General features: G+C 48.3%; 1 protein-coding gene across 4 annotated transcripts in view; it reads left to right on the top strand.

The window, feature by feature from the left end:
• Nucleotides 1-433: 433 nt before the first annotated feature.
• SLAIN2 (SLAIN motif family member 2) overlaps nt 434-14,609 on the top strand; it is a 61,356-nt gene continuing 47,180 nt past the window's right edge. For 2 of the 4 annotated variants that reach the window (XR_005599111.1, XM_039540488.1), the window contains exon 1: nt 437-1,106. Coding sequence is in view for 3 of the 4 variants with exons in the window: in XM_039540488.1 (XP_039396422.1) it covers nt 751-1,106 (356 nt within the window). In the remaining variant the exon portion in view is untranslated. Of the gene's footprint in view, nt 1,107-14,609 lie in introns of all 4 variants that reach the window. The other 2 variants (XM_039540490.1, XM_039540489.1) reach the window with 2 other exon arrangements.

The raw sequence follows: 14,609 nt of genomic DNA, 5'->3' as shown, positions 1-14,609 counted from the left end.
GCGCCGCCCCGGCAGCAGGGCCACGGGGGCAGGCAGCCCCGCTGCGCAGGGAGGCAGCCGTGCCAGCGAAGGGATGGCGGGGGGGCGGGGGCACTAATGAGGTGCCGCAGCAGCGGCCATTCCAAGTTGGGAACAGGGTGATTTAAACCCCGCCCCCCCCATCGGCTGCCGGCGGACCCGGGCTGTGACAGCTGCAGGACCCGGAGCTGATCCGGGGGCCGTTGCCTCGGGATCCCGGCTCCACTGGCCAAGGCTTCGCAGGCGGCTGTCTGCCACGCTCGGGGGCGGCGGCTACGGGCCAGGGCCCCGCTCTGCACTCAGCCCCCGCCATTGTACCGCCCCCTCTTACGTCACTAGCCCCTTGTCTACGCTACACTTCCGGGGACGCGAGCCTCGCTCCCGGCCCAAGCCCCGTCCCCTGGATACGCTCTGTCCCGGACCCGGCCGGATGCCGGGCGCGCACGCGCGCGTAGGGCCCGGCTGGGGGCGGGGCGCCGGGCAAGATGGCGCCGCTGGCCGGATGTGTGTATCTCCCTCCCACCGTGGGCCGCCGGCGCAGCTGACGAGGCGGCGGCTCCACTCTAGTCCGGGCCCAGCCCCGGCGCAGTCACAGCGGCGGCGCCTCCTCCAGGCCCGGCCATGTAGAGGGGGCCCCGGTTGCTTCCCCTCATCCTGGAGACGTGAGCGGCCCCTGAGGCAGCCAGCCCCGCGCGGGAGCGAGCCGGCGGCCGGGCGGAGGGTCCCGCCGCCATGGAGGACATTAACTCCAACGTGAACGCGGACGCGGAGGTGCGGAAGCTGCAGGAGCTGGTGAAGAAGCTGGAGAAGCAGAACGAGCAGCTCCGCAGCCGCTCCGGGCCCCCCGCCAGCCCCAAGCGTCTCCCCAGCGGCAGCGGCGCCGCCACACCTTCGCCGCGGGGGGACCTGCCGCTGGCACTGGAGAGCCGCTGCCTTAGCCCCAGGGCCGGGGCCCGTCAGCCGCCCGCCGAGGAGACGCGAGGCGGGTCGGCGGCTGGGGAAGGGGGCAGCTTCCTGGACGAAGTGGAGCCTCTGAGGCCCGACGAGCTGGAGCGCTTGGCCAGCTGCGAGGAGGACGAGACAGGCTGGTGAGCGGGTAGGGGGCGGCCCTGGTCGCTGTGCAGCCAAATGCTGGGGCTCCGGGGGCCCGGGCTCTCCAGCTCCCGGGGACTGGAGCGCGCTGTTGGGAGCAGCCCTCCCTGGATCCAGCGCTGCTCAGGGACGAGGTGCGGGGAGCTGAGAGGGGCCATTTGTTTACTAAACAGGGGCTAACGTAGGCGTCGTTTTCCCCGACGGTCTGAAGGCAGCCTCGCCCTCTGAGGCTGGAGGGGAGAGGCTCACTCCCTTTGAGCCGCTGACACGTAGAAAACTCTCTGCTCTCAGGGGCAGACTTTAAAACTGCCTGGTGAATCCCAGGTGAGTCTCTTAGCAGGGGCTGTGTACACCTATTTAGCCATGGAAAAAGTTGTGTAGGGGGTCATCCAGTTTCTCAGTGGAGATTGAGGCTATTAATGTTTATGGGTTAGAAGAGTACCTCATCCATTCTTGAAAACCACAGAGTTGGTAAATCAATGTATGTGTCCAGAAACTTACTGCAATGATCCACTAAGGGTATGTCTACACAGCAAAAAAAAAAAACCAGCAGCTGGCCTGTGCCCCCTGACTTGGGCTGTGGGGGTGCTTCACTGCTCTGTAGACTTTTAGGCTTGGGTGGGAACCTGAGCTGTGGGACACTCGGACCTCACAGGATACTAGAGTTCAGCTCCAGCACAGAGTTAAGGTGGCATGGCAATAACTTGTGCCCTTCCAGAACATTGAGTTTAGCAAAACTCAGGGAAAATCAGGAAATATGGAGTTAAGATAAATGCTCATGCAGCCTAACTCTGAGCTGGCAGTAGCAAACAGGAATTACTTGCATGCTCTCCAGTCGTTTTCTGTTTTAGGTGTAGCTGTACTGAGTGGTGAAGGCAATAGGCGCAGCAGGTTGTTAGAAATCTGTTTTGATATGAAGAGATTGGGGAATTAATCACAGTGCTTTGACACACTTCAAATTGTGATATGAAGAGAACTGGGTCTGAATCCCCCCACGAGTGTAGAGGTGCATGCATACCTTGGGGTTCTAGTTTGCATCATTTCAGTACAAAATTGTGTAGGCTGTGTCAAAGCAGGCACTGCAGTGGTCTTATCATGGGTACTGTCAGTCGTGAGATGGGATGTGAAAGCAGTCTGTGGATTTAATAATGGGTAGAGAAAAGTATACATTTAGGTAGTATCCTATTTGGAAGTGAGAAGGGATTGTAAAAGGATATGAAGTGGGTGTTTAAATTTTACAAGTATGGTCTTCTATCAATGGAGTCACAGTGTTTGAGTGTAGGGGAGGTGCAGGTAATGCAGTGAAAAGGCAGAGTGAGTGCAAGAATGTGTAATGGGTGTGTTGGAGCATTGCTCACAGGGGGCCTAGCTAAGGTTGCACAAGCATTTATCTTAACTCTGTGTTTTTTAGTGTTCAGAAGTTTGAGTTTTGCTGAAATCAGTGTTCTGGAAGGGTATACGCTCACCAGGCAACCTTAACTCTGCGTTACCAGACTTTTTTTTGCCATTTCAGTTTAAAAAACTAGAAAGTTAAATAAAATGTTTGTTAGTAGGAGTTAGTGACCATTTAGGCAATTATAGTTCTTACTAGAGTTTGCAGTTAATATGCTGCTGTAGCTAGGTGGTAATCAAAATACACCTCTACCTCAATATAATGCAACCCGATAAAACACGAATTTGGATATAACACGGTAAAGCAGTGCTCCAAGGTGGCGGGGCTGCACACTCTGGCGGATCAAAGCAAGTTCGATACAACGCCGTTTCACCTATAATGTGGTAAGACTTTTTGGCTCCCGAGGACAGCATTATATTGAGGTAGAGGTGTATCTAAGTTTTATGTAGTGCTTTTCATCAGTAGATCTCAAAGAACTTCACATCATTATCCCCATTTTACAGGTGGGAAACCGAGGCACACAGGTGTGGTGACGTACCAGAGGTCACCCAGCAGGCCAGTGGCAGAGCTAGTAATAGTCCCAGTCCAGTGGCCTTTCCACTAGACTGCACAGTTGCTATATGATTCGTAAGTGCTCCTCACCCCTCCTATACATTTTGTTACTGAGAAACGGGGTTAATAGTCGTTCTTTGAAATTTTTGCAATGTGTAGTTGCTAACAGGATCAGTGAGAGAAATCTGATCCATGGTCTGTCCCCCAAAATCTTGACAGTTTTATAACCTAGTGGTTACAGTAACGTTAAGCTTGTCAGAGAAGATTGGTGTCTCTGCCCTCCATTCTTTGCAACATGTACCTCTTCCCCCACCTGTCAACACTTCCAACTCATCCTCCTCTTCTTGTCCCATTAAGCCATTAGTTTACAGCCAGAACACATCAGCAGCCTATAGCAGGCTCAGAGAGCTTTTAAGTTAACCATTCATCTCAGTGAGATGTTCTCAGCTGAAAGAGAATATCCAAAGGAGACATGGCCGACAGGTATCGTAGGCACAGGAAGGCTCTGCCTTTCCAAACAGCCTGACATTCTCCCCTCAGGCCCCATCCTGCCTGCTGTTCCCTGGGGCAGGCAGGCTGGGGGCCTCTGTGCATCCCCTGGGTCTGCTCTGGCCACGCTGTCTACCCAGTGCTCCTGACCGGAGCGGCTCTGGCCCGCCACTTGCTGTCCCGCTCAGCGCTGAGGCTGGCAGCTTGGCTTGGGGGCGCGCCTTTGGGGATGGGGCAGCTGGCCGGGGGTTGGGCGCAGCCCGGGGAGGGCAGGACTGTGCTGCCTGGCTCTCTGGTGATGGGGCCATGCTGCCCAGCTCTCTGGCACTCTGGAGCCTGGGGAGTTAGGGCTGTGCTGTCCGGCTCTCTGGTGCTCCGGGGCTGGGACCACGCTGCCTGGCTCTTCAGCGCTCTGAGGGCAGCTGGGGGCACTAGTCTGGGGCAGGGGCCAGCAGCCACAGTGTGTGTGTGTTGGGGGTGCTGGGCAGCGGCTGGCAGCCACAGTGGGGGCTGGGCTGGAGAGCACTGGGGGCACTAGCCTGGGGAAGGGGCCAGCGGCCAGTGTGTGTGTGTGTGTGTCAGGCGGGCTGGGGGCGCTGGGCTCGGGTGGGCGCGGAAAGGGCGAGGCCTCGGGCGGAAGGGGTGGGGTTGGAGGCTAGCCTCCCCAAACCAGGGATTCACCTACCAGCCATGAAAGGAGATGAATACAGCTGAAACAATAGTTTGTGATATGTGAACTGCTTCATTTCTTTTAGTGGGGGGGTTCTCCCCCCCCACCCACCCAATGCTGTTAGAGTGTGTATGCATCATGCATGTCTTTTCTCTACTTGTCATCCCAGTGTCAACAGTGTGTTCTTGATGCTTGCTCTGAGCATGCTTGTTCTAAGTTCCCCACCCAAAGAGGCAGGGGTTTCCCAGATCCTGTCTCATATGGTGGGGGTGTAGAGAGGGGTTCAGGATGCCTTTAGAAATACAAGAGATCCAGGATCCCTCCATTGGTGGGGGGGGGGGGCAGTAGGGAGTGGGGCTTAGACCTGCCCAGAAAGGCAAGCCCCATCCCCAGCTCATGAGGGGGGTAGAGAAGAGAGGCTTAGGCCCCCCCCCAGGTCCTGGTGCTTGCACACAAGTAGGGGGAGAGGCTCAGACATTTTAGATCCTTGGGCGTGCACACATGGGGAGACTGTGGGGCAGACAAGTGACCTGCCATATTCTCCACCTGTCGTCCTTCCACGTATGCATTACCTCCCTGATCGTCCATCCCCATTTAGTCCCTTCTCTCAATCCCTCGCTGCATCCTCAAACCCCTCAGCCCATTTTCCTTCCTTCACCCTCTAAAATGTCCTGCCCCTGCCAGCAAACATTTGCCTGTCTAATGTTTTTTTTACAAGAATACTTTGATTGCATCCCCCCAAAATAAAAAAAGAACAAAAATAAAAAACAAAAACAAAACCCCCAACCAGATTTTAGCAATATGCCTTCTGATCTTTTCCAGATTTCTGCCCATAGTAGGACTCAAACTGACACTGGTTGGGTGTATAAGGTTAAAAGGTACTGCTTAGTCTGTTGAGCTCAGCCAGCTGGAGTGGAACATTGAATACTAACAGTCCTGTTACCTCCTCTGTCTGCACATGCTCAGTGTAATCCAGTTGGCATACCACCAAGCACTTCAAAGGCTACTGCTCCAAACAGATAAAGTCTTTGGCTAATAATTAGTAATTTGATTTTCCCCAGTGGTCTGTTGGATGGCATGCACCCTGGCTTGGTAACTCTCAACTGTTTAAGCACCAGGTGTGAGGATCTCAGCCCTGCTTTGATCCCTATTTGTGATTAAAAAAAATTTGTTGCCAGGATATGTGACTATTAAGTTAAACTGTTTTTTTGTCGTTTTTTGGAGAGGGGGGTGTATTTCAGGAATCCCTTCTTCAAATGGCCTCAAATTTGGGTCACTGACCAAACCTGATCCCTCATGAGGCACACAATTTCAGGGCAATCTGAGAAACCATATTGATTTTTAGAGCTCTTAGAACAGTTGAGTTTTAAACAGAAAGCTGTCTTAACCTTAATTTAGCAGAAGTGCCATTCCAGTATAATTTAGAGTAACTAGCTTCCACAAGGCAATTGCCTGTCTCTTATGCAATAATCAGAGCTCTGATCCTTCTGTTCCAAAAGAGACATTTCTTGCTGAGTGTTCATCCTGGTCTTTATTTTGATAAAAGGACTTGGAAATAGCACTGATACCTGGGGATTTACGTGAGTTTTCATAGGGAATCATGGGAATTGTACTGTGCTCATAGAAGTCCTTTTGAAGTCTCCCACAAGCCACTGCTTCAGGGAGCAGTGTCAGGAACTGTGGGGCTAGGTACTCAGGGAGCAGTGCAACTGCAACGGAGTAGTACAGCGCAAGCATGGACATGAGGCAAAGCTGCAACTAGAATAGCATGGCTAGTGTGGGCTCAGTGCACCAGTGGCACCTAAGGTAGCATTAGCCTGCAAATTCATCTACCAATGTTTTTTTCTATGATTAGAGCCTGTGATTACAAACACTAACTAGATGAAAAATTTAAGTGAGACCCCCTACTTAGCTACAAGTACACTCAGTCAAGAGTAGTCTTGAGAGTGCTCCTTGTGCCTGAGCTGTTTTACGGATACTCAGAGAACATGCCCGCACTTCACTGAAAGTCCTGCCATTGATTTGAAATACCCCAATAAAGTGTACAAAGCATGGTCTGGTGCAGCTGCCTTGCACTGATCATATACCTGGAAGATGATACGCTAGATGAATTTAGTAAGCTTGAATTGAGTTGAGGATACACTTACGTTAATTGTAGTCTCAGTTTTTGAGTGGGTCAGGACTTGTTTACAGGGTAGGGTAATGTGCTCAGGGAGGTGTGGGCGATGTCTGCCTTCTAAAGCTCGCAAATGTGTTGTGCATTAATTGGCCTGTGTAGACCCTGCTGGTGTGCACTAGTGGTTCCCTAGTTTGCTTTAACATAGTATTGTTTCAAACAGCACTGTGTTAAAGCACATCAGCAGGGCCTACAGGGACCAATTAATGTGCATCAGGTTAGTGTGCTTAGGCTATGTCTACACTACCACTTTTGTTGGTCAGGACTGTGAAAAAACACACCCCTTACAGACAGATTTCACCAACAAAAGCACTGGTGTGGACTGCGCTATGTTGGTGGGAGACGCTCTGCATAGGTTCAAAAAAGAACTAGATAAGTTCATGGAGGATAGGTCCATCAATGGCTATTAGCCAGGATGGGCAGGGATGGTTTCCCTTGCCTCTGTTTGCCAGAAGCTGGGAATGGGCAATGGGATGAATCACTTGATGATTACCTGTTCTGTTCATTCCCTCTGGGGCACCTGGCATTGGCCACTGTCGGAAGATAGGATACTGGGCTAGATGGACCTTTGGTCTGACCCAGTATGGCTGTTGTTATGTTTTTATAGCTTGTTGGAGGTGGTTTAATTATGCCAGTGGGAGAGCCCTCTCATGTAGAAAAGTCCTATAATGCCCTTTGCCAATCTGTAGTCATTTGGATTAAGGCAGGATCTGTTTCTAGCAATTCGTGTCCAGTCAGTGAAGTCGTCACCCTTCTTATTAGTCAACTAGGTTACTGCTATGCTTGGATCTGATGTAGAAGACAAATACTCGGATGTCTTCTCTATAATTATGACATTCCAATTTGTATGGCCTAAGATCCCTTTGGCACTAGCTTTACAATTTGGAAATTTAAAATTGGTGTTAGAATGAATCATGAGAAGCATGTTGGACAACTTCACTGGGATACAGAGCCCCAGTTTCCTTAGGGATCAAATGGAATCTTTGAGACATAAGACTGTAAACCAATACAATACCTAATAGTGCTATCCATTCAGTTGCTAAAATCTAATTGTACCAGTATGATCTCGAATCCGTTGTTAAATTCTTTCTTCTTCTCACAGTTTCTGCATTGTGACCTATTAAAAGACAAACAGCTGTTTATCATATTATATGTGGTACACTAAAGGAACCTGAACTTGCCTTGACATAGAAGTGTCTATTTCAGAGGGATTTTTTTTTTTCAAATTCAGATAATGGCTGATCAAACCATAGTTGTAATAAGGTAGGAAAAAGTACTTGTGACAGCTGGTATTAGAGGGGTACAATAGTTGCTTTCAGTTTTCCAGATTAAAGGAGTAGTACCACTAAGTAACTATATTACATAGGGCTTGCAGCTTCTTAACTAAATATTGTAACTTTGTTAGGAGTAAAATAAATGTGTGGAGACAGTAGCAAGAATCTTGAGTAAAAAAAGCAATTGAACCCATCATATAGTATCTAAATGCATTGTATGTTTATATATCATTAATGCATTGGATGTATATATCATTAATGCATTGGATGTTTATATATCATTAAATTATCAATGTGCTGTCCAGTCCATAATGGAATTTTTAAATGGAATTTTCCCCTGTTGCCTTAATTATAGAATTCTTAATATGCATTTCACACTCCTATACAGTTTGAGCACTGTTAGGTCAGCTTGCATTGGTTCTCATTCTCTTTTGAGTAGATTTAGAGCTTTCTTCTTAGACGAGTAGTTAAGCAGATGATCTCCTTGAGGAGCCCATGCCCATATTTAAATAAATTCATGGTAACCTTTCATAGATTTTCTTTATGGGAACAATATTGATTTCAGCTGCTATTCTGCAATAATCAGGTAACATTTGTGGGTTTCTTAAAACATTACATTCAGAAGTACTACTGACTTACTGACATCTACAAAAGACTTTTTAAATATGCAACTCTATTTCTGGTAAACTTCAGTTTCTGCCAGAACTTCAATAGATGTTTCCCAGCTTTTTTCTTCTATCAGTACACTTGAGTAAACTGACATGCTTAGATTTATTTTCATAACTAAAATAGAGTTCTCATGGGATTGTTACTTCATATTCTGCCTAGAGCATGTTCCCTCCCATAGGTTTTATTTTACTACATAGAACTTGAACTGCCGGTACTTGATCTCCCTGCAGCTTTTGACACCGTTTATTGTGCTCACCTCTTCTAAATCTTGTCCTCAGTTGGCTTTCACAATACTGTCCTCTCCTGATGCTTCTATTTTTCTGACCTTTTCTTCAGTATTTCTCAGCGGATCCTCCTCTTCTCTCCCACTTTTCATGGAAGTTCCTCAATGCTCCATTTTCGACCCCTTTATCTTCTCACTCTACATCCTTTGTGTGGATTATTTTATCTGTTCAGACTGTCAACTGTCAATTTTATTCTAGTGATTTGCAAATCTGCCTTCACTCCTGATTTGTTTCTCAATCCAATCCAATGTTTCAGCCTATTTGACATCTTCTGGATGTTGTGCTGTCAGTTTCAGAGGGGTAGTCATGTTAGTCTGGATCTGTAAAAAGTGACAGTGTGTCCTGTGGCACCTTATAGACTAACAGACGTATTGGAGCATAAGCTTTCGTGGGTGAATACCCACGTCGTCAGACGCATGTGGTGGAAATTTCCAGAGGCAGGTATAAATATGCAGGCAAGAATCAGACTAGAGATAACGAGATTAGTTCAGTCAGGGAGGATGAGGCTCTCTTCTGGTGTGCTAGCCCTGCCCCTTCCCTGAGGCCCTGCCCAATACATTCAGCCTCCCTCAGTGGCTTGCTGTCCCCCCCCACCCACACACTCACTTTCACTGGGCTTGGGCTGGGGCAGGGGCTTGGGGTGTGAGAGGGAGTGAGGGCTCCAGTTGGGGGTGCAGGCTTTGGGGTGGAGCTGGGGCTGACGGGCTTGGGGTGCAGGAGGGGTCTCCAGGCTGGGATTCAGAGTGGGGGGGCTGTGGGTTGAGGCAGGTGTCTGGGATGTGAGAGGGGGTATGGGCTCTGGGGTTTCAGTGCAGGAGGGGGCTACAGGCTTGAGGGTGGGGCTGATGAATTCAAAGTGTGGGAGGGGGCTGGGGGTTGGGGTACAGGAAGGGGTGAGGGTTCTGGGGTGGGCCAGAGATGAGGGGTTCAGAGTGCGGGAGGGGACTCTGGGCTGGGGCAGGGGGTTGGGGTGCAAGGGGGGGGTGAAGGCTCTGGGGTGGAGCCTGGGATGAGGGGCTTGGGGTGCAATTGGGGGCTCCAGGTTTGGGAGGCTCAGGGCTGGGGCAGGAGGTTGGAGTGCAGGGGGGGTGAAGGCTCTGGGCTGGGGAGGTGAGCTCTGAGGTGGGGCTGGGGATGAGGGCTTTGGGGTGAAGGGGGGGGCTGAAGGCTGGGGCAGAGGGTTGGGGTGCAGGCTTACCTTGCACGGCTCCCGGTCAGCGGGGTTAAGGCAGATTTCCTGCCTGTCCTGACATCACGTTGTGTGCGTGCTGGAAGCGGCCACTGGGTCTGGTGCTAGTAGGCAGGGGAGAAGGGAGAGACAGGAGGCTTGGTGTGCGCTGCTCTCACCCGCAGGCAGTGCCCCCCAGCTCCCATTGGTCGGGAACTGGCGAATGGGAGTGCAGAGCCTGTGCTCGGGGTGGGGGCAGTATGCGGAGCTCTGTGCCCCAACCCCCGGCCTAAGAGCCGGACCTGCTGGCCTCTTCCGGGGTGCAGCGCAGTGCCTCAGGACAGGTAGGGACTAGCCTGCCTTAGCGCCACAGCACCACCTACTGGACCTATAACGGTCTGGTTGGCAGTGCTGACCGGAGCCGCCAGGGTCCCTTTTCGACCTGGTGTTCCAGTTGAAAACTGAACACTTGGTCACCCTAACCGAAGCCTGAACCTGCCCAAGCCCTGCTACTCCAGGCGAGGGGAGGAGGGAAAGCTCAAGCCCCACCATCCAGGGCAGGGGGGCCAAGGCTGAAATCCAAAGGCTTCAGCTCCAAGAAGGGGGCTTGTAACCTGAGCCCCACTGCCCAGTGCTGAAGCCGAAGCCTGAATCTCGCTGCCCAGGGCTGAAGCCCTCAGGCTTGGGCTTTGGGACGAGGGCTTGGGCTTTGGCCGTGGGCCACAGCAACTCTAACACCAGCCCTGGAACCCCATTAAAATGGGGTGGCTACTCACTTTGAGGTCCAGACCCACAGTTTGAGAGCCCCTGGCACAGGGTGTGAGACCTGCTCTGTGTCCTGCAAAAGTTCATTCTAGTTTCAACCTGACATGAAGCTAGGGAGAGACATCAGGCAAGTAGTAGAAACTTTATGATGCTGCTTGCTTCCATCAGATCTTAATTCCAGCTTTTATTTTTGTTACCTAGGCCATGTCTATACTACAGGTGCCACAGTGGCACAGCTACAGCGCTGCAGCTGTGCTCTGAAATGCATAGTGTAGATGCTTTCTACAGTAACAGAAGGGGTTTTTCCATTACTGTAGGTAATTGATGGGTCTTCAGGCATAGTGCTGAGGTGTTTGTGCATGCACTTGAACATGCAGTTATGGAGCCTTTCATTGTAGACTGTATTGAGTTTGATCTACAGCAGGTTGCAAAGAATGTCAATGAAGCCAAATGGCAAAAATTAAGATGTCTGTACACTAATGCGAGGAGCCTAGATAACAAAATGGAGGAACTAGAGCTACTGGTGCAGGAGTGAAACCAGATATTATAGGGATAAAAGAAACATGGTGGAATAGTAGTCATGACTGGAGTAGAGGTATTGAAGGCTATGTGCTGTTTAGGAAAGACAGAAATAAAGGCAAAGGTGGTGGAGTAGGATTGTATGTCAATGATGAGGTTAACTGTAAAGAAATAAGAAGTGATGGAATGGATAAGACAGAGTCTGTCTGGGCAAAAATCACATTGGGGAAGAAAGCTACTAGAGCCTCCCCTGAGATAGTGCTTGGGGTGTGCTACAGACCACCGGGATCTGATTTGGATATGGATAGAGACCTCTTTAATGTTTGTAATGAAGTAAACACTAATGGGAATTGTGTGATCATGGGAGACTTTAACTTCCCAGATATAGACTGGAGGACAAGTGCTAGTAACAATAATAGGGCTCAGATTTTTCTGGATGTGATAGCTGATGGATTTCTTCACCAAGTAGTTGAAGAACCAACAAGAGGGGATGCTATTTTATATTTGGTGAGTAGTGTGGACCTCATAGAAGAAATGGTTGTAGGGGACAACCTAGGTTCGAGTGATCATGAGCTAATTCAGTTCAAACTAGATGGAAAGATAAACAAAAATATATCTGGGACTAGGGTTTTTTATTTCAAAAGGGCTAACTTTAAAGAATTAAGGAAATTAGTTAGGGAAGTGGATTGGACTGAAGAATTTGGGGATCTAAAGGTGGAGGAGGCCTGGAATTACTTCGAGTCAAGGCTGCAGAAACTATCAGAAGCCTGCATCCCAAGAAAGGGGGAAAAATCATAGGCAGGAGTTATAGACCAAGCTGGATGAGCAAGCATCTCAGAGAGGTGATTAAGAAAAAGCAGAAAGCCTACAAGGAGTGGAAGATGGGCAGGATTAACAAGGAAAGCTACCTTATTGAGGTCAGAACATGTAGGGATGAAGTGAGAAAGGCTAAAAGCCATGTAGAGTTGGACCTTGCAAAGGGTATTAAAACCAATAGTAAAAGGTTCTATAGCCATATAAATAAGAAGAAAACAAAGAAAGAAGAAGTGGGACCGCTAAACACTGAGGAGGTTAAAGATAATCTAGGCATGGCCCAATATCTAAATAAATACTTTGCCTCAGTCTTTAATAAGGCTAATGAGGAGTTTAGGGATAATGGTAGGGTGACAAATGGGAATGAGGATATGGAGGTAGATATTACCACATCTGAGGTAGAAGCCAAACTCCAACAGCTTAATGGGACAAAATCGGAGGGCCCAGATAATCTTCATCCAAGAATATTAAAGGAACTGGCACATGAAATTGCAAGCCCATTAGCAAGAATTTTTAATGAATCAGTAAACTCAGGGGTTGTACCGTACGACTGGAGAATTGCTAACATAGTTCCTATTTTTAAGAAAGGGGAAAAAAAGTGATCCGAGTAACTATAGGCCTGTTAGTTTGACATCTGTAGTATGTAAGGTCTTGGAAAAAATGTTGAAGGAGAAAGTAGTTAAGGACATTGAGGTCAATGGTAATTGGGACAAAATACAACATGGTTTTACAAAAGGTAGATCGTGCCAAACCAACCTGATCTTCTTTGAGAAGGTAACAGCTTTTTTTAGACAAAGGAAACGCAATGGATCTAATTTACCTTGATTTCAGTAAGGCATTTGACACGGTTCCACATGGGGAATTATTAGTTAAATTGGAAAAGATGGGGATCAATATGAAAATTGAAAGGTGGATGAGGAACTGGTTAAAGGGGAGACTACAACGTGTCATACTGAAAGGTGAACTGTCAGGTTGGAAGGAGGTTACTAGTGGAGTTCCTCAGGGATCGGTTTTGGGGCCAATCTTATTTAACCTTTTTATTACTGACCTTGGCACAAAAAGTGGGAATGTGCTAATAAAGTTTGTGGATGACACAAAGTTGGGAGGTATTGCTAACACAGAGAAGGCCCGGGATAACATACAGGAAGATCTGGATGACCTTGTAAACTGGAATAATAGTACTAGGATGAAATTTAATAGTGAAAAGTGCAAGGTCATGCATTTAGGGATTAATAATAAGAATTTTAGTTATAAATTGGGGACACATCAGTTGGAAGTAACGGAGGAGGAGAAGGACCTCGGAGTATTGGTTGATCACAGGATGACTATGAGCCGCCAATGTAATATGGCCGTTAAAAAAAGCTAATGCGGTTTTAGGATGCATCAGGCGAGGTATTTCCAGCAAAGATAAGGAGGTGTTAGTACCGTTATACAAGGCACTGGTGAGACCTCATCTAGAATACTGTGTGCAGTTCTGGTCTCCCATGTTTAAGAATGATGAATTCAAACTGGAACAGGTTCAGAGATGGGCTACTAGGATGATCTGAGGAATGGAAAACCTGTCTTATGAAAGGAGACTCAAAGAGCTTGGATTGTTTAGCCTAACCAAAAGAAGGTTGAGGGGGGATATGATTGCTCTTTATAAATATATTAGAGGGATTAATATTAGGGAGGGGGATGAATTATTTAAGTATAGTACCAATGTGGACACAAGAACAAATGGATATAAACTGGACACTAGGAGGTTTAGACTTGAAATTAGACGAAGGTTTCTAACCATTAGAGGAGTGAAGTTCTGCAACAGCCTTCCAAGGGGAGTAGTGGGGGCAAAAGACATATCTGGCTTCAAGACTAAGCTTGATAAGTTTCAGCAGGTAAGTATGCCCAGTGGTCTATGATGGGATGTTAGATGGGATGGGATCTGAGTTACTACAGAGAATTCTTTCCTGGGTGCTAGCTAGTGAGTCTTGCCCACATGCTCAGGGTTTAACTGATCACCATATTTGGGGTTGGGAAGGAATTTTCCTCCAGGGCAGATTGGCAGAGGCCCTGGAGGTTTTTCGCCTTCCTCTGCAGCATGGGGCACGGGTCACTTGCTGGAGGATTCTCTGCAGCTTGAGGTCTTCAAACCACAATTTGAGGACTTCAGTAACTCAGACATAGGTTAGGGGTTTGTTACAGGAGTGGATGGGTGAGATTGTGTGGCCTGCATTGTGCAGGAGGTCAGACTAGATGATCATAATGGTCCCTTCTGACCTTAAAGTCTATGAACTTTTGCAGTTGCCACATTTCCCCGATTGATAATGCCAGTTCCATTCCTAGAAGTAGCTTCTCTAGAAGTATTTCGGAGGAAAAACAGATCACATAGTTATATCATATGATAATACTCTTTCCATTCCAATGATACTTCAGGAAGATGTTAAATAGCACCTACTGAAGTTAGACATTTTTAAATCAGCAGGTTTAGATAATTAGCATCCGGGAGTTGTAAAATATGTGGGTAAGCAGCTTGCTGGACCATTAATGTCGATTTTTCAATAAGTCTCAGGACACCAGGGAAGTTCCAGATAACTGGAAGAAAGCTAATGTTGTGCCAATATTTAAAAAAGGTAAAACACGATGACCTGGGTAGTTATAGGCCTGTCAGTCTGACATCGATCCTGAGCAAGATAATGGAGGAGCAACTGATACAGGACTTGATTAATGAAGTATGAAAGGAAGATAATA

This window comes from Mauremys reevesii, linkage group 5, assembly GCF_016161935.1.
Source record: "Mauremys reevesii isolate NIE-2019 linkage group 5, ASM1616193v1, whole genome shotgun sequence".
Taxonomy (NCBI): domain Eukaryota; kingdom Metazoa; phylum Chordata; order Testudines; family Geoemydidae; genus Mauremys; species Mauremys reevesii.
The sequence above is the reverse complement of the archived record's forward strand: the minus strand, read 5'-3'. Positions and strand labels throughout refer to the sequence as shown.